At 35.6% G+C, this 24,758-nt stretch overlaps 2 protein-coding genes across 2 annotated transcripts; both read left to right on the top strand.

Moving 5' to 3' along the window:
• Window positions 1-4,105: 4,105 nt before the first annotated feature.
• Window positions 4,106-4,636, top strand: LOC113332833. Its single transcript, XM_026579338.1, has one exon. The coding sequence runs from the start codon at window positions 4,106-4,108 to the stop codon at window positions 4,634-4,636; it is 531 nt and encodes a 176-aa protein (XP_026435123.1).
• A 6,503-nt stretch (window positions 4,637-11,139) lies between these two features.
• Window positions 11,140-11,924, top strand: LOC113332772 (calcium-binding protein CP1-like). Its single transcript, XM_026579288.1, has one exon. The coding sequence runs from the start codon at window positions 11,212-11,214 to the stop codon at window positions 11,698-11,700; it is 489 nt and encodes a 162-aa protein (XP_026435073.1). The 5' UTR covers window positions 11,140-11,211; the 3' UTR covers window positions 11,701-11,924.
• Window positions 11,925-24,758: the final 12,834 nt, after the last annotated feature.

The raw sequence follows: 24,758 nt of genomic DNA, 5'->3' as shown, positions 1-24,758 counted from the left end.
TGTTCAAAGTATGTCGACATCTTTACTTTGCAAGTCCATTTTCATACTTACAATCTTGGAAACGATTTTCCACACTTCCAAACAAGTTTAGAATTGCTCTTCTAAATTCCAAGAACTATGTGATTGGTTATCCTATCAAATCACCAATCATGGGTTTCACGGTTCTACGAAAACAAGTTCGGTTCTACCTCCATGTGAGTACTGTGCATAGTCACGCTAGTTACCAAAATTCGGTTGACTAGGTACTAGGATCGGTTCCCCACAACTTATGGTAACTACATGTATTCGGTTGCACATTTTCATAGGATCGGTTCCAACAAAACTACAAACTTGTTGCACATGTTCATAGGATTGGTTCCCCCATCTACTAAAAACGTGTTGCACCTCTTACAAGGATCGATTCCCTCTTGTAAATTTGTTGCACCTCTTATTAGGATCGGTTCCCCAATGACTAGATAAAAGTTGATATTTACAAGGCATCGATCATACCATCTTGAGTGATTACTTAAGATCGGTTTCAATAATAAAAGTCATAGCAATACATAAGTCAGGCCTTGTGAATAGTTTTACCAAGATACATAAACAAGTTTATGAGCGGTTATACTACACACACATATTGGTAATTCAAAATAGATTTGTAATGAATAACAATACCAATAAGCGTAGCGATTTCCCTTTCGATTCACAAAACGAGTTTATGAACTTACTTCCTTTAAACGAATGTAAAACATTATTTCCTAGGATGAAATCTTCACTCATGCCCGTACATAGTCACAATAGCATTCATATTATCATGTCGATGTCTTATATACAAAAGTTAATGGTTAAGCAATAAACCTCTTATTGGATTCCTTAATACTATGTCTAACTAGAGTATCATATACAGCTTCGCGATTACGTTTTCAATATGCACGACTTGAAAGATACGTTAGGGAATGAAACAGTTCAAGTCAAATATTACTAACCTCAAGAGGAAGGATGATGTTGTCGTTGTAGCTCCATACTTCTTCACATTCTTCAAGTCTTCATGTAATACTTGTAAGTCTCATATCCTAACATTTTCAAGCTAACCTATACGAAATTGACTCTAGCGTATAATCAAGCGACTCTTTAAATGAGTTTTGTTTCACTAAAATATGACAACCAAACTTGACATACCAACGCTTGGTGGGTTCAACCGAGCTATGCTCTAACACATTCTATTATATAAAATGGTTGGAGAGGTACGCGGGTTGGTGTTATAAGTTGGGACTTAGGGGTACTTCAGATTATGGTGCCCTGTTTGGTGCAGTTGTGAATTCTTGTAAACCAGTGAATACCCCTTTCAGGTATCAATCTATTTGGACTTCTCATCCTGGCTTTTTGGATCTGATCAAAGAATCATGGATATAAGACATTGCAGGTAACCTAACTTTTTCCTTCTTGAATAAATAAAAAAGACTCGAGCAAATTGTCAAGAAGTGGAATTGGGAAGTATTTGGTGACTTAAGATTAAAAGTGAATACCACCGAAGATGAGGTATTGTCAGCCTCATTGTTTTCCGATGTTGATCCTAAAAATATTGAATTACTTAATAATTTGGTAACAGCTAGAGGCAAGCATGAAGTTGTTTCCCAACAATATAATTAATTAATGAGAGCAAAATCTAGAGAAGTGGGTAAAGGAGGGTGGTGCCAATACAACTTTCTTCCATACAAGTCTAAAAATAAGACAATTACAAAATAATATTTCTGAGTTAGAAAGTGTTGATTGTAACATGGTGCCTGAGCAGAATAAAATTGCAGATATCTTGGTGGATCATTACAAAAAGAAATTTGAAGTCAAGGATGTCAATTTTTCTGATGAGTTATTGGATATGATTCCTAAAATCTTAAATGAGGAAGACAACACCTTCTTGGATGTTGTTCCTTCTCAGTGGATTTTAAGGAAGTTGTATATAGAATGAATGCAAACAGTGCTCCAGGGCCTGATGATTTTCCAGGAAGTTTTTATAGGTTTGCATGGGAGGTTGTGGGAGTGGAGTTAGTAGAGGATATACAATACTGTTGCAGACATAGCTTTACTCCTAAAGAGTTAAACTCTAATTTTTTGTTTCTTCTACCTAACATCCAGGGTGCCAAGAGTAGGTATGGAAAATTTTAATTTCAATATCTTCACTAGAATTATTACTACTAGATTAAGTACAATGATTGAGAGATTGATTTCTATGCACCAAGGAGCATTTATCAAAGGGAGGAGTATCCACGATAAAATTGTACTAACCTCAGAAATGGTGAATGAGTTAAGTATAAAGAGAAGAGGAGGAAATGTGGGCCTCAATATGGATATTACCCAAGCTGATGACTTTGAGCTGCAAATTCTTGTTTGAAGTGCTTAGAAGATTTGGTTTTTCTAAAGTTGGAATTAGTTGGCTGAGAAAAATATTTGAATCATCTATGATATCAGTGCTAGTTAATGGTGGCCCATGTGGATTTTTTTGGTGTAGGAAGGGGTCTCAGGCAAGGTGATCCATTGTCACGCATTATTTTTATTCTAGTTGAGGAAGTACTAAGTATAAATATATCTAAAATGGTCCAGGAGGGTAAGATACAGGCTATGGTTAACAGAGGTAGATGTCATCCTTCTCATCTAATGTTTGTTTATGATGTATTCATTTTTTTATAATGGTCATAAAAGAACATTGGATAATTTGATGTATCTGTTAGGGAAATATCAGAGCTCATCTGGTCAGTTGGTGAATATGACATAGATCAAATGTTTTTTTGGTGGTGTATCAGGTGCATAAAGGAATGAGATAGCATATTACTTGCGAATGGATTTGTCAGAATTACCTGATAAATATTAGTAGGTGATTCTAAATCCTGGTAGAGTTAAATCTTATCAGGCTTGAGAGATGGTGGAAATAATGCAGAAAATGCTGGCTGGTTGGATGGGAAAACTACTAGCATTCTCAGCCAGACTAACTTTGGTTAACTATGTCTTATGTAGCATACCTATATATAATATGTCAGTCTATAAGTGGCCAAGATCAGTAATAAAGGAGTGTGAGAAGATTTATCAGAAACTTCTTGTGGTCTGGAGATCCTGCTGTGAAAAAGTTGGTGACAATTAAATGTGATGAAGTAAATTCACCAATTTCAGAAGGTGGGATAGGTCTAAGAAGATTGAAAGTTATGAATAAAGCACTACTAGTGACATTATTGTGGAAAATTGAAATCGAGGATATAGAATAGACAATGTTCATGAGGGATAAATAAAAAAATAACAAGAATAAATGGCTTACATCGTATAGACAGTCATCTACGTGGCCAGGTATTAAATGGGTGATTTATGAGGTTAATGAAGGAAGAAAATGGTTGGTTAGTGATGGAGAAAAATATATGTCTGGAAGGATAATAAAAGGTTATGCTTTAATTGAGAGACATGCTGATGATGACTTTGTTTTACAGAATATTGAGCTAAAAGTAGACAATTGATTGCAAATGGTATGTGGCAGATTCCAGAATGTATGTACAAATTTTTTGGGAAGAATGAACTACCAGTTTTAGGTGAAGGGCATGACAAAATGATTTGGGAAGCTGATCTAAAAGGTAAATTTTCTGTAACTAGTGATGCTCAGCTGGTGAGGAAAAAATATCATGTAGTCTCTTGAGCAAACAAGGTATGGAATCCATGTGTGCATCCTTACACTTCTGAAAACTTTTGTAAAATCTTGAGAGGAGCTTGTGCTACTGAGGAAGCAGTCAGGAAAAAAGGTTTCAAGGCTGTATCTAAATGCTATTTATTTAGCAATAACCAAGACACATTGGAGCATATATTATGGCATTGTGAGTTTAGTGTTAGAATTTGGCATTGGTTGGGGGGGATTTTTCAATTTCTGAATCCTTTAAATTTTGAGAAAGTATTGGGCTTTACTCATGGCAAGAGTGGAGCAATTACGGAAGAATGGTACAACTGTGCATTCAATGCAATGGTGGAATTTTGGCATACAAGGAACAAAGTAATATATGAGGGAGAAGAACCAAACTTTGATAAGTTTAAATAGAGAATTGTTAGTTTCACAAAGGAGTGTGGTGTCAGAATAAGAGGCACCAAATGGGGGAGTATGTATGATTTACATGTTTTAATTTGTTTTGGTATTACTGGGATTAAAACACACGCTGCTGAGGTGAAACAATGTTTTATCAAGCTTCCTACTAGAAATCAAATACTCGTCTGCTGCGATGGTGCATCTAAAGGAAATCCTGTGAGTGCTAGTTTTGGGTTTGTGGCAAGGAATGAGATTAGTGATTGTACGGGTGCATCATCTAGAGGTTTGAGGATAACTACAAATTATCTGGCTAAGATGATGGTATTGGTGGTAGCAGGTGAGTGGGAAGTCAAGAAAGAGTATGTGGAGGTATGCTTCAGTCTAGATTCTAAGGCAGTATTGAAGGCATTTAGTAATGGAAAAATTCCTTGGATTGTAGAGACTAGATGGAATAATATTAAGAGGAACATTACTAACATCATATTCAGACACTCTTACAGGGAGATTAACTTTTCTGCAGATAGGATGGCCAAGAATGGAGTGCTCCTAGCAAGAGGAACTGTACTTTTCTATGAGGAAAAACCTGGATTCTTGGGAGGATTGTAGTGTGAAGATGGAGTATATTTTAGATTCAGTCCTTGAAATATCTTATGTTTATTTTGCTTCCATTTGGTTTTATGTTGGTTTGTAAATTTTCAGTTTCTGTCTCCTTGGCCTAATTGTGTAATTTTGGATTTGTATAAAGTAATAAAATTGCATGACTTAGCAAAAAAAAAAAGATAGCTTGTCGATCTACTACGAGTGTTCAATCAATCTCTTATCAAAGATAAACGAGATCCAGACGGATCCCAGCCGATCAAGTTTGTGCACGAAGCAAATCACAAAGATAAGAAACCAATAAGAAATCTTCTTGTCTTCAAATCTTCAATGTCTTCTTATGTACATTCACAATCAAACTTTATCCAAACTTATGATCGAGCAGGCACAAAATAGAGTCTGTTAATGATGGACGATCACAAGTCAACGTCGGGTCTAAAGACAGATATGAACTACCATTAATCCCTTGATATAGTTTGAGTGACCTTATGTCATAAGAGAAGGCTCTCAAGACTAATTAAACTATATGTAATCAAGAGTTAACAACCGTAAGTCAATCAAATATATAATCGAAAACTAAAATTACAATGCAAATTCTAGTTTCCCACCGACGGTACTAGTAGACGCTTCTTGATCTCAAAGAAGTCTTTAAACTAGCGGATGTAAGATATTTCGCCTAATTAGGTTACTTTCCTCTCCAAGATAGTATTACGAATAATACTATTAGTCGGCTACAGTAGTGATTACAAGAAAACATGTTTTCCTCAGGATAAGTTTGAAAGAAGAACAAACTTCACTGTTTATAGACCAAGGTATTTTGGACATCAAGGAATTTCCATAACCGAAAATATTCCCAACATATGCAATAAGCACCTAGATTCAGTTTTGTCCAATTCCATCCAACTATATTACCGAAATCCCTCTTGGACAACTCAATATTAGCTAGCACTTAGCTAATATATCTTTCCAGAGATATGTTTTGCTTGATGGAAAAAAAAACATATATATTCAAAAATCTTAATAAAAAGATTCTCAAACATTTCGGTTTGGGATCTCACCTTGAGTATCGAGGAATATCTTTGAAAAATAAAAGATAAGATTTGGGCACATGTTCAAATTACTCACTGTATTGACATATTGAACTTTCCAATTTTCCAAACCCAATTTCCAAAATCATACAAACCCTAAAGTGTATGTGACTATAAAAATCAGTTTTGCATATGAGAATCGGTTTTCCAGAGATATGTTTTGCTTGATGGAAAAAGACAAAACATATATATTCAAAAATCTTAATAAAAAGATTCCCAAACATTTCGGTTTGGGATCTCACCTTGAGTGACGAGGAATATCTATGAACAATGAAAGATAAGATTTGTGCACATGTTCAAATTACTCACTGTATCGACATATTGAACTTTCATATTTTTCAAACCCAATTTTCAAAATCACACAAACCTTAAAGTATGTGGGATTATAGAAATCGGTTTTGTATATGGGAATCGGTTCAACCATTCTCCCAATATAGGTACGGATCGATACTACCTTGACTCCCTACATAGGTAAGGATCGATACTACCTTGACTCCTAACATAAGTAGGGATCGGTCCTGCCTTAATCTTAAATGAAAACCAGTTCGTAAGTCTGCTTCCTTAAACTCATGTAATCAAACATAGTTTTCTAGGCATGAAATTAACCCTAAGTTTATTACACGATCTAGTAACAAGTTACAAAAATTACGCCTATGCCGCAATTACGAAGTTCAAAAGATAAGCATTATACTTCAGCATTCAATATACCAAGATTGCAAAACAACTTGTATATTCTTCCTTGACATGTTAATCATAATAATTAAGATCATGAAGTCTCTAATACTAGAGTTTCTCTAAACGACTTTAAAGTAACGTAATAGAAATGGAAACAAGTCAAGTCTTGTATTACTAACCCCAAGTGCAAGGATGATGTCCTCGTTCATGTCGAAATTTTTTCGGATTCTTCAGGTCTTAAGAGTAACACTTGTATGTCTCAACATTTCTAGACTTCCTAGTCTAACCTAAACAAACTTGACTCTAGTAATCTAATCAAGCGCCTTTTGAGTAAAATATGACAACCAACCTTAATATACCAACGCTTGACGGGTTCAACCGAGCAATACTTGTCCAATTTGTCCACACTGGAAACAAAACTTGATAGGATCACAACATTTCAAAGAACTAGCTTTGTTCATGATCACTGCAAGGCGTTGCAAGAATTCAAGTGTATTCCTAATGGCTATAAAGACATCTCCGTCTATAGATCTACCCTTATTGCATTCCTTAAACAAATTGATAGATAATTTTTTAAGACTGCATAACCTGATACTCTTGACAGACGTATTCTTGACCTTTTTTTTTGCTAGAGAAACATTTATTTTTTTGCCTTGCACGACATACCATCAACCGTCCAGGACGTTTTGGGTATTCTTTTTTTTTTGAATTTTTTTTCTAGATGGCAAACACTTAGCCTCCGATTTTATTTTCCTTTCAGAGGGCAAAGTATACTTCTGCTTCAAATCATTCATTCTTCTCGAAGAGAACCATCCTATTTTTTCTCTCTCTTTCTCTGCCAAAACTGTTTTTTCCAAAAAACTAATCCTATTTTTTCTCCATCTTTTTCATCCTAAACCTAGATTTACTCGGGTTTAGATATGGATTTCATATCTTCCGAGCAAATCTAGATTGTTTTATTCACTAAATCCTGTTTGAATAAATAAAATCGCACTTGTTTGCGAAATCAGGATCTTATTTTCCGTGTTCTTTTATGTTTTCAATAAATATTATCTCTATGACAATTCTTTGTCATATGATGTTTCGATTCGCTATTACAGCGATTTATTATTGTCCTTTGGGTTTTCTAACGGAGTCTGATGGTATATTCAAGTACACCTTCAAAGATGACCAATTTTGGCGTGACGATGATCAAGATTCTTACAAAGTTGATCAATGACTACTGGAATGGGTTATAATGATGATATTTGGAGCAGATCATTCCTTTTATGAAGGATTATGTCTTAATGAAGAAGAAGCTTTTAAATGGTTAAAGTCTAATGAGAAGACCATTGTTTGGATTACATCATCAATCTTTTTGATCAACTATTTTGTACAATTGTTGTATTTCAAAAATTGGGATACATTATATTTTGTATTTTTTATGTTGTATCATTATGATGTACTTGAATTATCATGTTATCATGATTCAAATCGGTGGAACAATGATTCCCCACCACTATGTATCCCTTTAAACCTCAATTTTAATGAGGTAATTAATAATATGATTTCAGGTGAATTCCTTTGCCGTGGTTAAAAGCTGAACAAAGCTCTCTTCTTAGAGTTTCTGGCCCTATCGGAATATATTTCGACCAATAGGAACCTCCCGTTGTGAAACACCACCAATATTTCATCTGGTACCATTCTCGGACCAATAGTATTCTCGGACTTGAACTTCTCTTTTCAATCATAAAACACTTTGCAACCCTAGTTTTTATTTCGCTTTTTATTTTTTTGTCGCACACTTTTTTTTTTTTTTTGCTAGAAACCCTAATGCTAATACATGCTGATTGCTATTGATTTTTTTTTTCTTTTTTTTTTGGTTTCTAATACATTTGTTGTTGATGTGGTGATAGAAGTGCAGATATGCGAGACAGAATCAGAGCGGCGATACTTTCCTCTCATGTTTCTTTTTCTTCCTAAACCCTAATTTTCAATTCCAATGTTCTGATCGCTGTTGATATTTTGTTATTTGTTATTGATATTACAGGTGATAGCACATGAAAGTGCAGATATGCGAGAGAGAATCAAAGAGACGGTTTAAAGGTTTCAAGATCAACGTAGATGTATCTCGCCGTTCTTTCCTATGTTCTCCAGTTCTGTTACAAATTATTTTTCAGCAAGCATTTATGTAAGTTATCTTCCTTTTGGTGGTATCGATAATTTTTTTAATAAACTTAGTGATCGTTATTTTCTCATACCAAATGTAATTAACATGCTTTACTGTATCTGTGGATGATTCCCTGTAAGTTATTGATTAGGGTGCATACATTTATATAGTTCGAATTGATATGTTTCGGTGTGCTAATCTTGCAGGTATTGCGTTGATGCTTTATTGTATATGTGGATGATTCCCTGTGAGTTGATGATTAGGGTGCATAATTTTAGATAGTTTGGCATATACCACCTGCAAAATGTTACTGTAGTGACAATACTAATTTCCATTTGCATAAATCAACTTTAAACTAAGTTGGTTAAAGCATTAAGGTATGTAGTTTCGTTTGGTGTCCAATCGGGCATTATTATACATTTTTGTCTCAAATGGGAGGATTTTTCTTTTCTGATGCAGAGCCAGTATCTAGACTGCCTGAAATCACAATTTAATACCTGTATGAACACTCATAATTTGTATGTCATGACAAATATTTTCTTTCATTACGTCATGCCTTCACCAAATGACATTAAGCATTTTCTACGCCACATACATATCATAAAGATAACTTATGATATTTATCTATTTCAATTTTGGGTTTTGATTAATTTTTTCCTACAAATTTCATAGGAAGCTGATCTATTTGTTGTTAATACGCATGCCAAGTACTATTATTTTGGAAGTCCGGTTTCATGTAGATGTCACAGTTACGGTGAGTTCACTTCTACTTATTTTCTAGGGTCCATGCATTTTCTTGACTTTATCTCCATGATTAATGCAACTGACGATTTGTTAACATCTTTCATAAATTAAGCTCCAAATATTCGGAGTTGTTGTTTTTCTAAGGCGCTGGTGGATTATTTGAGGACTGGGATAGATTGAACGTGATAAAGCTACGTTTCTTTGTTTTTGGTTGTATTGCAACTTCTGGCGGTATTATCCAGGATAAGTTGATTCAACACACATGTTGGGCTAGGGGTGTAAATAATACCCGAAAATACTCGACCTGCCTGTATCCGCCCGAGCCCGTCTGTATCCGAAGTAGCCCAAAGCCTGTTATGCCCCGTCATGGACCACCCGGTCTGGCCTGAATTAATTTATTGGGCGGTCTCGGGCTTTGCGATTAATTATGATGCCCGGCCTGATACCCGGCCCGGTGCCACGCCTGAAAACCTTCTATGTGTCATTAATCATTTAATATCCTCTTAAAAAGACTTAAAAGTTACAATTTTATAATTGTCAATTTTGTGTCAAGAAAAATAAAATATATAATTATTTTTTTTACTTATAATTAACCTTTTCAAAACATTAATGGTAATATATTTTCTTATTAGAAAGTTTATTGTACTCTAATTAATTATTTATTATAGGCTAAAATTAAAAATTTGTCAGTGTAATTTAAATATAAAATAATACTATCACTTACGATATGCGATGTTGGAAAGGAAAGGATATTGTATTTAATACCGTTCATTTGAAAATTTAAACTTAAAAAAAAATAATTCAAAATAGTGGCCTGTCCGGCCCGATCTGGCCTGCCCGTATAAAAAACGGGTTTTGGGCGGTCTTTGGGTAGCAAATTATCTACTTTTGCCCGGTCTGTCCGACCTGAATTTGTTTACGGGCTCACAAATATTAAGCCTGGCCTGCCCGGCCTGTCTTAGTTTCTGGGTCGGGCGGCCCGGTCTGCCCGAATTTACACCCCTATGTTGGGCTCACGCAAGCAAGTGAGATGTATAACAGGTATATAACAAGACCATATATGGGATAAAGCTATTTTACTTGAGGATTGAGTTTCTCATTATGGTGTTTAGTTTTTGTTTATCATCAGTAGAATTTTATTACGAGGTTTTGTATTAATTTAATTTTGTTATTTGTTAATTCCCGTCGACATTGGTTGCATTTTCAGCTATGTTACGTTGCATTCCACGAGCATTTCTTCCTCCAAATGAAGCTTCCATTATCAGGGCTGCAGCTGAATGGGCACATTGTTTTCTTTCGAATTGCTAAGCTCCTCTTGGGACATCAGTGGAAGGGTTTCTTAGTTTTAATATTGGAAACATGTAATAGCTTAGCTAATTGTGTGCTGATTTTAGTTCAAAGTTCTTATGAGTTGCTAAGTTCCTCTTAGGACATCAGTGGAAGGGGCTACTTAGTTCAAGTTCTTATGAGTTTTAATATTATCATCTTTAGTAATTGAATATCTTTATCGCCTATTCTTCTTTGTTTCATTCTTTAAATTTTGAAGCTCTGAAAATTCACCAACACCAAAACATATTTTATGGTGCAAAATATCTTGGCCCGTGCAACGCACGGGTGTAAGACCTAGTCCAATAAATTATGGGTTTCAGGTTTGAAAGCCATCTTTCCTATCAAACCATTTTGCGTGTTCTAGAAACTTCCACCTCTATGACTCGAACTCATGACATCACCACACACGTCAAAAAAATCGATTCTTACGACTTAGGCCAACTCTCCCTAAATCTTGTCGAGCACGATTTCTGCGCCTCACGTTTCTACTTCTACGGTTCTACTTCTATAAATAACGACTCCTCTTTCACCTTAAATTGATAAAACCCAGCTCCAATTCTCCCTACAAGAAAAACTCTCACCAATTTCACCAAAGAAAAATGTGTCCTTCAAATGTGAATTCCCGTCAATCTGAGACAGTATCTGAATCTGATTTCCGTCCGGCTTTTGATGTACTAGATACAGACAGAGATGGAAAGATCAGTGTAAATGATTTAAAATCGTTCTACTCAGGTTTCCAACGAACCGCTAGCGATGAAGAAATTAGTTCCATGATATCGATTGCGGATTCTAATAAGAACGGGTTCGTAGAAATCGACGAATTCGAGAAAGTTGTTATGGGTGGAAATGGAAAGAACTCAAGAAACCCATCGTCATCAACATCATCGGCTTCGTTAATGAATGATGTGTTCAAGATTATGGATAAAGATGGAGATGGTAAATTAGGGTTTGAGGATTTGAAAGATTACATGAAATGTGCAGGCCTTTTTACAAGTGATGATGATATTAGAGCTATGATTAAATTGGGCGGTGGAGATGAAAATGAAGGTGTATCTTTTGAAGGCCTTCTTGATATCTTAGCTGTTTAATTCCTCTTTTTCTTCTTCTTTTATGAGGTTTTTAATTTAATGTTGAGATTATATTCATATTTTGTTGAGTTGATAAACTTTTGACTCGTGGAATAGACCACTATACGATCTGTGTTCTTTTCGGAGGTTCTCATATCAATGAAGTTGCCGAATAAGAACAATTATTTCTTTGTTTGATGCTGTCAACATTATTAGACTATACATAAGATTCCTTTTATTTTGAACGGGTAGAACATATTCCTAGAAAATGCATTATAAAATAGGAACTTCGAGATTTCTGTGGTTGAGTTCAAAACTCAGTGATGTAGAATTTTGTCCCCTTATTTCTTTAAATTGGTGCCGCATTTGACACCATACACTTACGAGAACTATCTTTCTCAGTAGATATGTTCGCAAAGAAAACTAAATAAAAACGGTAGATTAATCACAACTAGATTTTGTGACCGTGCTACGTCCGGGCAGCTTCGCAAATTTGGTTCACCAATTCAATCTACAACTACAAATACAATGCATTACTGTCTCTTTCTTTGATTTGGCAAAGCTCGGCTTTGCCTCGCCCAAATCCCCATTTGATTTGGTAAAGCTCGGCTTTGCCTCGCCCTAGTCCCCATTTGATTTGGTAAAGTTCGGCTTCGTCTCGTCCAAGTCCTTTAAATTGATTGGAAGATTTACACATTCATTAATCATTAGATTGTTTGAAATCAAAACAATGCAGTCAACACCTGCAGTCAACACCTGCAGTCATCCAACACCGGTGGGAAGAGTCTTATTTAAGTGTACGTAGAAGAATCTTAGCTACACCTCCCTTCTGGCTCACATATGGATAACGTCCTGTTTAGGCGGTGTTCCAGAGGTTGTGTACTTATTAACGAACTCTGAACTCTCCCCTCTTTCAATTTTTGAATATCATTTCTTGATTCCAAACTTTTAGAAGTTTGCAAGCGTCATCACTCTAATCCAAAAAGGATATCACAACACAATTAGTTTAGAATAATTTACAAAATTACTTCCACCCAAGTCTATAACGATGGATGGCTTAACTCAAACAGTTCCTATTTCACAGTCAACGATCACATATTTTGGCACATGAAGAAGTACAGAATGTCGGAAACAATCTTAACTTATTTGAATTGATTCTTTAACTTACAACAATTTGATTTGTTCTTTCTAATTATTTGTTTAACATATAGTTCTCATCTCACCTGAAATATAGTTTAATCTTGAATGTATATATTGTATATAATGAATATAAAAACGTTGTAGCTTTAAGAACTCACAAATTTCTTGGCCTCTTCCGGTAAAATATATAGTCAATGTCCGCAGTATATACGCATTAAGAAACAAAAGAATTCACGTAATACAGTAGGGCAAATAAATTCTTGAAAAACACATAATTTTTATCTTCTCCTCGGCTTTTTTGTTCAAGAATCCAATAAAGATCTGTACGAATATGCATCTGGCAACTCTACACGAATTCTACACGCCCCATTCATAAAGACCTGGAATGACCAAAGTCAGAGAAAGAAACCATTTGAAATTTTTTCTTAGGGCATTTGATTTCAGGTATACTACCTCTACCAATAATGGTTCTTGGCATTTGAAAAAGATCGACGGTATTACATGAAAAATCATGCTTTAAAAATGTATAAACACCCAAAGATTAGGCCTTATAAACTGCAATAACAATTGAACTTTCAAAACCTTCAAAGAAACAGTATCCCATTTCTAATTTCTCAATAAACAACTATTTAAATCAAGCAAATTTACTATTAAAAGACGATGTAGACACAATCTTACCAAAGCCAAAACCAACATAACAATCAGACTAACTTTCAGCATCTTTTTTTTTTGAACAATAACTTTCAGCATCTTAGTTGCCATTGAGTCTAAGAAAAAAAGATAAAAAATAAAGATCAACATTGAACCCTGAACATAATACACAAAAAAAGAAACAATAATTTCAGATATTCAAGTTAAATTGAGTATCAAGAGAAAAATCACCAAAAAGATTCACATTGAGATTGAGTAGAGCCTGTACAGTGTGACCAATAGGCTGAGCCTCAACGGTTGTGCATTTTTTATTTGGTGTGGCTCGACTCCGCCTCGCTCCATCCTCATGCATTTTTAATTTGGTGTCGCGCGGCGGCTTCCTTTCTCCCTGTCACGTTGCAAATGTTTCCAACATAACTCCATATAAATTCCTGCAACCCATGCCAGAAACGTATAATTTATTGAAAATGACTAAAATTATTTACTAATAACAAATGGTTAGTATTATCACCTTTGTTTTTTTATGAGTTAGTATTATCACCTTAGCTTTAGCTTGCCCTAAAATAGTATTCAAATATGCAAGAGCATCACATATATATATATATATAAAACACTGTCACTCCTGCATTTCCTTTAGGATAAAATCTTTTGGTTGATAAGCCATTTCTTTTCATCAACCTGATCATAGCAACCATGAAACCGAAGAAAAATAAAATAAAATACAGAAACAATAGCAGAGAAGAATATAGTGTTGATGATTCACTCTTACCAGGAAAGATGGTTCACTGTCACGTCACTCTAATGTTGTTGGTGTTGGTATTATTCTCATTTGTCAGATAGGGCATTTTATATGGAGATATTTATGTAAGCTTCTCAATTGTGCCAGCCTATCAAATGAAGCTATTTGCGCCTGCTGAGGACCTCTGGTATTCATGATTTCAGGAAAAAAAAAGGGAATATCCAACAAAAACACGCTAACAATAATTCAAATAACCCTAAAACCAAAATATATAAAATAGAAAGGTAATAATTTCTTGCCAACAACTATCATCTTCCAATTCTAGACTTGTAATATTGAATTCCCTGAAATATCTTTAAGGACCATGCTATAAACCCAAGGACCATTCCCATCGTTAACTGCAACCAATTTAATAAACAGTTTACCCGAATATAACAACAAAGCTTTTAAATATGGAACTAAAAAGAGTTCCCCAAAGGATTCGTTCCTGAAAAAGAGACACGTAGCAATAAAGAGGCATAAGAAAGAGATGGAGAGACGAAAGGAAATTAGGACTATGAAAAAAGAAAGGTTTTGTTTAAGACCTGTTGGTGAACTTACAGTGATTCCATATAAAGTTCTGCATATAAGAAAAAAAAACTTAAATGATTATGATGATGGTTATCTGGAGAAGTAAACCCTATCTTACAAAAGAAGCAAAAGAAGCAAAAAAAAAAAAAAAAAAAAAGAAAACTGAATGTGTTCAATATAAATAAGAACATGTGATGAAAAATCTTACCGGATCTGCATTACTTTTGTTTCAGGCTTTTCTTCCTAAAACCCAACTTCACCGTCAACACAAAAACGTAGATTAACTAAAAAACTGTAAAAGAGTTGTTAAAGTAGAAGAAAAATTAATTAAGAAAAACAATGACAATTTGTAGACAGTAGAGGATTTTTCTAACTCCTAATGAATGAAGGGTCGTTATTCTTACTAAGAAATTTTAACTCATAAGGTGGGAAGCTTAATTGAATCAAGAAAAATAAGCATAAAAAAATACCTACCTGCAACCTTCCCTGAAAAATCAACAGACAGTTAGTTACAATGGACATAATGAAACTCAAAAAGTAAAACCCTACATAGAGACATAATAATGGACATGAAGAACAAAGAGAAGAAGAACCCTAGAATTATATTTTAGGTTAAAATATAATCGGCTGGAGAGAGGGAACCCTGAAAAATCAACAGACAGTTTGCTATAATGGACATAATGAAACTCAAAAAGTAAAACCCTACATAGAGACATAATAATGGACATGAAGAAAAAAGAGAAGAAGAACCCTAGAATTATGTCGCAATGAAAATATAATGGACATCTGGACCGAGGGTTTTTTGACATTCTATGATTTCAATGGAAATCATTATCACAGATTAAGGATGTAGGGATATGAGATTAGACAGAAAATAAGAACAATCGTTTCCCTTAAGATCAAAGATGCGAGATAATAAGAAGGTTTAGGTTAGAATAGTTGAATCGAAGATGTGGAAGATATGATATATTTTTGATTAGGTGTGGCTTGGCTTCGGCTTCGCCTCTCCCCATCCCAATATTATATACCTGATTTTTCCATAAAAGAAACCAAAGTTGATGAGCTAACTAAACAATGTAGAGACCTAACTCAAACTTGTGACTGGATATTGGTAGAAAAGTTCAAAGTCAGAAAGGAGAATATACATACCTTACCAACTCAACTGTAAGAAAATGCATAAAATGGATACGATCAATCATATATTGGCAAAGTTGGATTAGGAAGAACATTTCTACTTATCTCATCAATGACTTCCCATATGTATCTTGATGTACGACTGATTACTCTAAACACTCTCTTAGTTTGTCTACTTACAATACCTAATCATTTTGATGTAAATTCAAACAAAATCAAGATAAAACGATTGTTATAAGTGAAGGTTTCCATTTTGTCATAAATAGAAATCTTGAGACAGTGAACATACATTGTAAAGCATACCCTTGCCAAACCACATTTTTTTCTTTTTCTTCTCTCGACCTGTCTATTATATTTCTTCCAGTCCAACCTTTCGTGATTCAGTTGGCCAACCATTTCTTTTAGATTTGCCACCAGGATGCATCTTGTCTATCACCTAAAAGTTCCACAACATGCACCAAAAAAATCAGATGGTAAGTCCACCCCACCAACTCAATAAAAAAATTCACAATCACTAAGCAAAAACTACATTGACCATCAACCATAGCATATATTGTTCAGTTTACTTCAAAAGAAACTTTCGAATGAAAATATTATTTTTACTCTTTCATCCAATATGACTTCAGCCTTTTTCTCAGTTTCAAATAACCTGCAACACAGATAAGTAGAAATGAGTGTCATTTTTGTCTTTAACAAAAACACAAATTTCAGTACAAACCCTAAACTGATCAGCTAAGTACAACTCCACCATGTTTGCAACATCAAGCATGTCTCTTGGTTCGGTTAATTAGTGTCCAACTACAATGCATTAGAAATCAATTCATATACGATTTTATGCTAAGTCAAATTTAACCAAAAGACCATATCAATACATAACTGAGGAAACCTAATTTCTTACCTGAGAACTGGAGCGACCACAATCAAATCAGAGGAAATCGGAGATTTTAGTTTAGGGAGAAAAAGAAACCAACTGAGAGAACCGAGACGAAAGAATGAAAATAGGGAGATGAAAGGGGATATAATTAATAAATATCGATCAAAAAAATAAAGAACAAACACACCCTAGATAACATAACTACTACGTGATGATCTGAAAATAAATTAAAATTGAAACACAGGGAAAATAACTATTGTCATCAAGTTTTCCTATTTTTCCAATGTCTACATGACTGCAACAATTTGTCATCAAGTTTTTATAAGTTCCAAGCTAGCCTAAATCATGCCCAACTTAAGTATGTACATAAAAAGAGAAATATGCATTTTATTCATTTTACTCATAACTGTTCAGATTTATCTCCACAAACTTATGGATCCTTGAAGAATTGTGTTTTTCTTTTACAAAACTCAAGTCATTTGACTTCTCAAAATAAAAAGAACATGCATAAGAAACCACAGCAAAGTAAAATAACTTTTCAACAATTGTTCTGTCAAACAAAACTATAACAACAGATTGTCTGCATATGAATACATACTGTATTCTAGCGTCAAAAGTTCAAGTTTAATCCAGCGTCTTTCAAATTAGGCCATGATTAAAAAACCCAGATAATTAGGGCATTACAGAACCCAATTTGATGAATACTTTTGCAAGTAACTAAGATGAATTCAAGCATGACAAATAACTGAATGAAGAAAGGAATTGAATCCTAACTCTTTGATGATCAGAATCTTACCTTTGACATCTCCTCTTTTAGAAGTTCTCTTTTGCCCAGCTGAAGTTTTGACGCTGTAGGATCAAATCTTGGTAAACATTAACTTATGAGCTTAATATTCAGATGCATACTAACACCAAAATCTGAAATCTCAAACCCTAACATACCTGTCTCAAACCCTAAAAATTCTATATTCAACTTGAGAAAAAAAAAACGACAATGACAAAGAAGAAAAAAAACGATAATAACATATAATCTGGAAAAAAAACTGACATACCTGTCTCAAACCCTAATGCTTAAAAACTCTATAATCTGAACTTTTGGTACTTAGCCGTGGTAATCACCGAAAAAGTTTCACAGAAAATACCCTAAATTCTCCGATAAGAAAATAAAAGCAACAGCAGATGCAGTTGTATCACAGGGAAGAAACATATGAGAAGAAGTTCAAGGTGTTAATTGATGAATCGTAGATGAGTAGATGGATTTGAGCAAAGATAAGAAAATCTATGAAGAAGATGTCACTTCCATGGATTTGCGGGTTTCGTTTTTTTTTTTGTTTTCTTCTTTCGTGATAAATACAAACTTTCTTTATTTTGACAGAAAAAACCTTATCTTTTGAGAAAAAGTGAAACGGAATAATTCTATGAGCGGGTAAGTGTCACCGTTGAACCTGGAACCCAATGAAATTAGAATTTTAAAGGAGTTAGATGCCGCAAGAGGCATGGACCCAAGATCCTAAAGCATCCAATTACCGACCGTTGTACTGTCCTTTTCATATAAGAAGTGAATGTGGTGCTAGACATCTTTCACACTCTGGTCACGGAATGTTGTAGTGGTAGGCGTTGTTCAAGAGGTTTCTGCTTTGTGGTGCACTGCTACCCTAGGCTGTGCATCTGTCGGTACAAAAACCTTTTAGGAGGAATTTTTCAAACACAGTGAGTGTATACGTTTGTTTGGGCAAGTTAGCAGGATACTATTTCAAACACAGTGAGTGTATACGTTTGTGTGATAGAGAAGGATAAACATGGTTTGCTGGTCAGGGCCCACCCTTAGATTTTGGTGCCCTAAAGTGGACTTTCAAAATGATGCCCTCATATGGGGTGAAAATTTCTTCTCTTTTAAGTATGCAATTTCCTTTTGCATTTGATTTTACAAAATGGTAATGTTAACAGAAGGGATCAAAGTCAAACACTTCGTTAGTAATTCATATGTCACGAATGTATCTGGTATGAAGTTGTAGATGTCAATCTTTGATTCAATAAGGTATTTGATCGAGAATACTTTGCTCAGGGCTTTTGTTTGTCAAAGCAAGATAACTAGTGAACTAAATTGAAAAGAAAAATCTTCAAATTTTTGAAATCATTGTCTGATTTGGTATCTCACCTTAATATCATTTTCCATTTTCAAAAATCAGAACACAACAAATCCAAGGAACACCAAGTTGCAGGCCATGCAATTTCCGATACATATCAATGGGGATGACAACACCATTTGACTTTGATTTTAACAGAAAATGTAATTGTAATGGCTAGTATATCGTTACCTTGTACTTAAATTTACTGAATTGACTAGATAAAATAGGAATGAAGTTGGGGATATTTTAGTCCTCTGAATTACTTACGGGGCCACACATTATGAAACTTACTGGTAGGATGGAAAGCCTACAATAAAATACTGCAAGTGCACAATGTCTAACTAGTAGAACAATGGCAAGTACAGGTCGTTCCCACGAGGAGTGTGAAATACTCTGCTAACTAATACTAAAAACAAGATGATGTTTAACAATTTTTTAGATATTTGGAACAAAATGAAATAATAAATAAATTGAACGATAGACAAAATGAGAATGAGTTATTAGGGTTTTCGGTTTCCACCAATTAATTATGCAAACTCTATTAATCTTTAAAAACATGTTCCATGCATTTTCAAATATTGTTTCTCCGCTATAGTTTTCTTCGCTTCATGGATAGTGATTTTAAAGCATCACCTATCTATCCTTGCATACCACGTCTAGGGGTCTAACCGAAGCACGTAGTATCAATTCAAAAGCATAAATAATCTAGAAAATCACATAAACGATTAAACACCAAGCTATATGAAGAAAAACTACTAATCAATCAACTCATTATTATTAAGCATATAAATGTAGAGTTTTCATAATGAAATTGGTTTCTACCTAAACCATAACAAGGATCTAGCAGGACATAGCTTTCTCAAAAGCCATAAACAAATATAAATCAAAAACGACAAGCTAATCGGAACAAAAATGGGAGAAAAACTTCAAACCCTAGTATCTCCCTGTTTACGGCTCTGAAGTCGCAGCCTCCTTTTCGTCTCCCCAAAACCGGCGTCCTCTGATTGTTCTTTGTTATTATATTTATATCGGTGTTGTAGAAGTCTAACCTAGACCAAACAGATTTCCGCCCAAGGCCCAGTCCAATAACAACTTCAGGTCTTCTCCAAGCCGACCACATCAACTCTCGGCTAAACATCACCACAACATCACCGGCCATAATAAGTATTCAGCGTTGTTTTCTCGTCTTGAAATACCAGCTGAATCTTCACAAAGTCTGGCCAAATCTCCAGTGTTTATTCTCTGCCTGTCCAACTCCCGTCTACTCCTCTTTGTTTTCCAAACTTCCAGGCTCAAACACGAGCTTTCTATCATCGATGCTCCCATGCTCTTTTCAGACGAGTTTATCACGATCAACCACAACCTGGACTCCATCTAACCATCACTGCCAAACCCGAGCTCCACTGAGAATCAGTTCAGCCTTGCACCTTCTCCCGTTGCAAACAATCACCAATCAAAATCGATCCAAGTTTTGGCTGTCATCTTTTTCCATTGTGTTGCTCCCTCGCCGATGCTATCTTCAGTTTACATCCAAACTCAACAGCACAGCTATTCAAAGTTGACACCGTAGAAATTAGCCATCGTTGCCTTCATTGACTTCCATAGCTCAAATACCACCACCAGTTGCAATCATCTCAGTTCTATACTCCCCACACCGATCGAATTATCCAACAACAGGCCCTAACTTCATTAAACACATTTCCGTCGGATGAGATGAACACCACCAGAGAGCCTCAATTCGAACACAAGCTTCTATTTCAGTCATTAACTCACGACCCAAACAAGACTGTTCCTCGTTGCTGTCCATCATCACATTTCAAACACCAGCTTACGTTCTTTCTGATTCTCCTTTCGACTACAACAAACCCATCGGTTTTCGTACCAATAAACCCCATTGATCGAATGATGTCGCTGTTATCATTAATGCCACAAGTTCGAGCTCAAAGTGACTTCAAACTCGCACCATCTTCTCCTTGTTCTTCCCGCTGATCCTTGGCTTGAATCTAGTCCATACGCCCCAACCAATCGAACCCCAAAGGTCAGCAGCAACACTAGTTCTTTCCTTACTGTTTTAGAAGACCAAAACCCCCAAATATGTGTTTTCTCGATCTCGATCTTGCACCAACGGATGTGAACGGCAGGTGCTTGGAGTTTCAACATCAGTTTGCTTAAGAAATGAGAAAACTTCTTTCGCATTTAAACCCTTGGTGGACAGTTCTCCACCTTAGCCTCTAACAACAACACGTGCCACTCATTTGTTAACTTTTGGTGTTGTTAGTAGTATGAGCGCTACTGATATATAAAGAATACCAGGCCAGCCTCAAATTATCATTTTGGTCGCTGATATATGGAAACACCAGGCCAACCCATCTCATCATCGTGGTTGCTGATATATGGAATACCAGGCCAACCCCATTGCATAATAAGTGATGCTGATATATAGAAATACCAGGCCAGCATAATAAGCGCTGCTGATACATAGAAATACCAGGCCAACATATTTGATCATTGTGGTTGCTGATATATGGAAGTACCAGGTCAACCATATTTTTCCATTTTCGTCGCAAACACCATTAAGTCTCACATTTTGCTGTTTATTCGTTGGATGATCGAATTCACTTGTACTTTCTACAAAAGCAGTAAAATAGTATTAGCAATTAAAATATTGTATCCTAGCTAATATAAATAAGGGTATAAAATGTAGCATTTACATGCTTATCAACACCCCCACACTTATATTTTGCTAGTCCTCGAGTAAAACAGAGATATTATGCAATTAATTTTTTTTATTTTTATTTTTTTTTCTAAGAAAAGTGAAAATCTGCAAAAATATGGATAATTACCCACTCCCCCACACTTAAACATTACATTGTCCTCAATGTAGTTGAGTCATCCAACGTAGAAACTAAGGTGGGAAATTCTAAAATACGATATGTAAAAACTACACAAATAAAAATAAAAGATAGAGTGAAGGGAACAAATCTGATGGGTTGACTCCCATGAAGCGAAAGATATTTGTTTCCCTGTTTTCAGTAGCACGCAATCTCAAACAAGGTGAGGTTGGTTCCCGAAAATAAGCTGCAAATCATAGATATATAATCTGAAGAGTTGTGGATCAACCCAACTAATTCGGTCAATTGGAAGTATGATCCTGCAGCAAGAATGATTAGTACCCAGAGAGCTAAAACTGGATTCAATCTTATTCAAAACATAATTCGAACCTTGAATATGAAGTAAATCAGGTTCGCAAATAATTAGCGAAGATTGTTTAAAGAATTGAACAGTTGTTATACTCCCTAAATCTGGTTCTAAGTCCGACGAAATAACTTGCGCTGCAGATAATGGTTCAAATTCACCCGCTGAACAAGGGATCAATAGAGCAATAATATCATGACTAATAGACCCATTCTCATCCGCAACGGTTTCATTATTAAAGCAATCAAAACATGATAACTTAAGGGTCAAAGTCGGAGCTTTCTTGACTGATGGAACTAGTCGAAGCTTGGGCAAAAATAAAGGTTCTAATTTGGGCTTCCATTTATTAGTGTCTAGCAGTGGTATGGAGTCTAATAAGGCATTGGCTTCACAAATAACACTATCATCATCAAAATCATACCCAAAATGAGCTAAGAAAACCTCTAATGCATCCTCCAAGTGGTTCTTGCAAAAACCTTGCGAGTGCATACTTTATTTTCGCCCGCTACTGGTTTCAATTGCAACACTTCAGACTAAGGTACCTAAAAAAAACAAATAAAATGTGTAAAAAGAATCAAAACAAATCTAAAAGAAAATCAAAATAAAATTATGTACAAAAAGATATCAATCATAGAGTATTATGCAACCACTCCCCGGCAGCGGCACCAAAAACTTGGTAAGATGGAAAACCTACAATAAAATACTGCAAGCGCACAGTGTCTAACTAGTAGAACAATGGAAAGTATAGGTCGTTCCCACGAGGAGTGTGAAATACTCTGCTAACTAATACCAAAAACAAGATGATGTTTAAATTTTTTTTAGATATTTGGAACAAAATGAAATAATAAATAAATTGAACGATAGACAAAATTGGAATGGGTTATTAGGGTTTTCGGTTTCCACCATGCAAACTCTATTAATCTTTAAAAACATGTTCCATGCATTTTCAAATATTGTTTCTCCGCTATAGTTTTCTTCGCTTCATGGATAGTGATTTTAAAGCATCACCTATCTATCCTTGCATACCACGTCTAGGGGTCTAACCGAAGCACGTAGTATCAATTCAAAATCATAAATAATCTAGAAAATCACATAAACGATTAAACACCAAGCTATATGAAGAAAAACTACTACTCAATCAACTCATTATTATTAAGCATATAAATGTAGAGTTTTCATAATGAAATTGGTTTCTACCTAAACCCTAACAAGGATCTAGCAGGACATAGCTTTCTCAAAAGCCATAAACAAATATAAATCAAAAACGACAAGCTAATCGGAACAAAAATGGGAGAAAAACTTCAAACCCTAGTATCTCCCTGTTTACGGATCTGAAGCCGCAACCTCCTTTTCGTCTCCCCAAAACCGGCGTCCTCTGATTGTTCTTTGTTATTATATTTATATCAGTGTTGTAGAAGTCAAACCTAGACCAAACAGATTTCCGCCCAAGGCCCAGTCCAATAACAACTTCAGGTCTTCTCCAAGCCGACCACAACAACTCTCGGCTAAACATCACCACAACACCATCGGCCATAATAAGTATTCAGCGTTGTTTTCTCGTCTTGAAATACCAGCTGAATCTTCACAAAGTCTGGCCAAATCTCCAGTGTTTATTCTCTGCCTGTCCAACTCCCGTCTACTCCTCTCTGTTTTCTAAATTGCCAGGCTCAAACACGAGCTTTCTATCATCGATGCTCTCATGCTCTTTTCAGACGAGTTTATCACGATCAACCACAACCTGGACTCCATCTAACCATCACTGCCAAACCCGAGCTCCACTGAGAATCGGTTCAGCCTTGCACCTTCTCCCGTTGCAAACAATCACCAATCAAAATCGATCCAAGTTTTCGCTGTCATCTTTTTCCACTGTGTTGTTCCCTCGCCGATGCTATCTTCAGTTTACATCCAAACTCAACAGCACAACTATTCAAAGTTGACGCCGTAGAAATTAGCCATCGTTGCCTTCATTGACTTCCATAGATCAAATACCACCACCAGTTGCAATCATCTCAGTTCTATACTCCCCACACCGATCGAATTATCCAACAACAGGCCCTAACTTCATTAAACACATTTCCGTCGGATGAGATGAACACCACCAGAGAGCCTCAATTCGAACACAAGCTACTATTTCAGTCATTGACGCACGACCCAAACAAGACTGCTCCTCGTTGCTGTCCATTATCACATTTCAAACACCATCTTCCGTTCTTTCTGATTCTCCTTTCGACTACAGCAAACCCATCGATTTTCGTACCAAGAAACCCCATTGATCGAATGATGTCGCTGTTATCATTAATGCCACAAGTTCGAGCTCAAAGTGACTTCAAACTCGCACCATCTTCTCCTTGTTCTTCCCGTTGATCCTTGGATTGAATCCAGTCCATACGCCCCAACCAATCGAACCCCAAACGTCAGCAGCAACACTAGTTCTTTCCTTACTGTTTTAGAAGACCAAAACCCCCAAATATGTGTTGTCGCGATCTCGATCTTGCACCAACGGATGTGAACGGCAGGTGCTTGGAGTTTCAACATCAGTTTGCTTAAGAAATGAGAAAACTTTTTTCGCATTTAAACCCTTGGTGGACAGTTCTCCACCTTAGTCTCTAACAACACCACGTGCCACTCATTTGTTAACTTTTGGTGT

Source organism: Papaver somniferum, unplaced genomic scaffold (assembly GCF_003573695.1).
Source record: "Papaver somniferum cultivar HN1 unplaced genomic scaffold, ASM357369v1 unplaced-scaffold_132, whole genome shotgun sequence".
Lineage (NCBI taxonomy): Eukaryota > Viridiplantae > Streptophyta > Magnoliopsida > Ranunculales > Papaveraceae > Papaver > Papaver somniferum.
This window is presented reverse-complemented; position numbering and strand designations above follow the sequence as displayed.

Excerpts from the sequence above, each read along its gene's own strand:
- LOC113332833 (XM_026579338.1), top strand. The coding sequence starts at position 4,106 with ATGTATGATTTACATGTTTTAATTTGTTTTGGTATTACTGGGATTAAA.
- LOC113332772 (XM_026579288.1), top strand. The coding sequence starts at position 11,212 with ATGTGTCCTTCAAATGTGAATTCCCGTCAATCTGAGACAGTATCTGAA.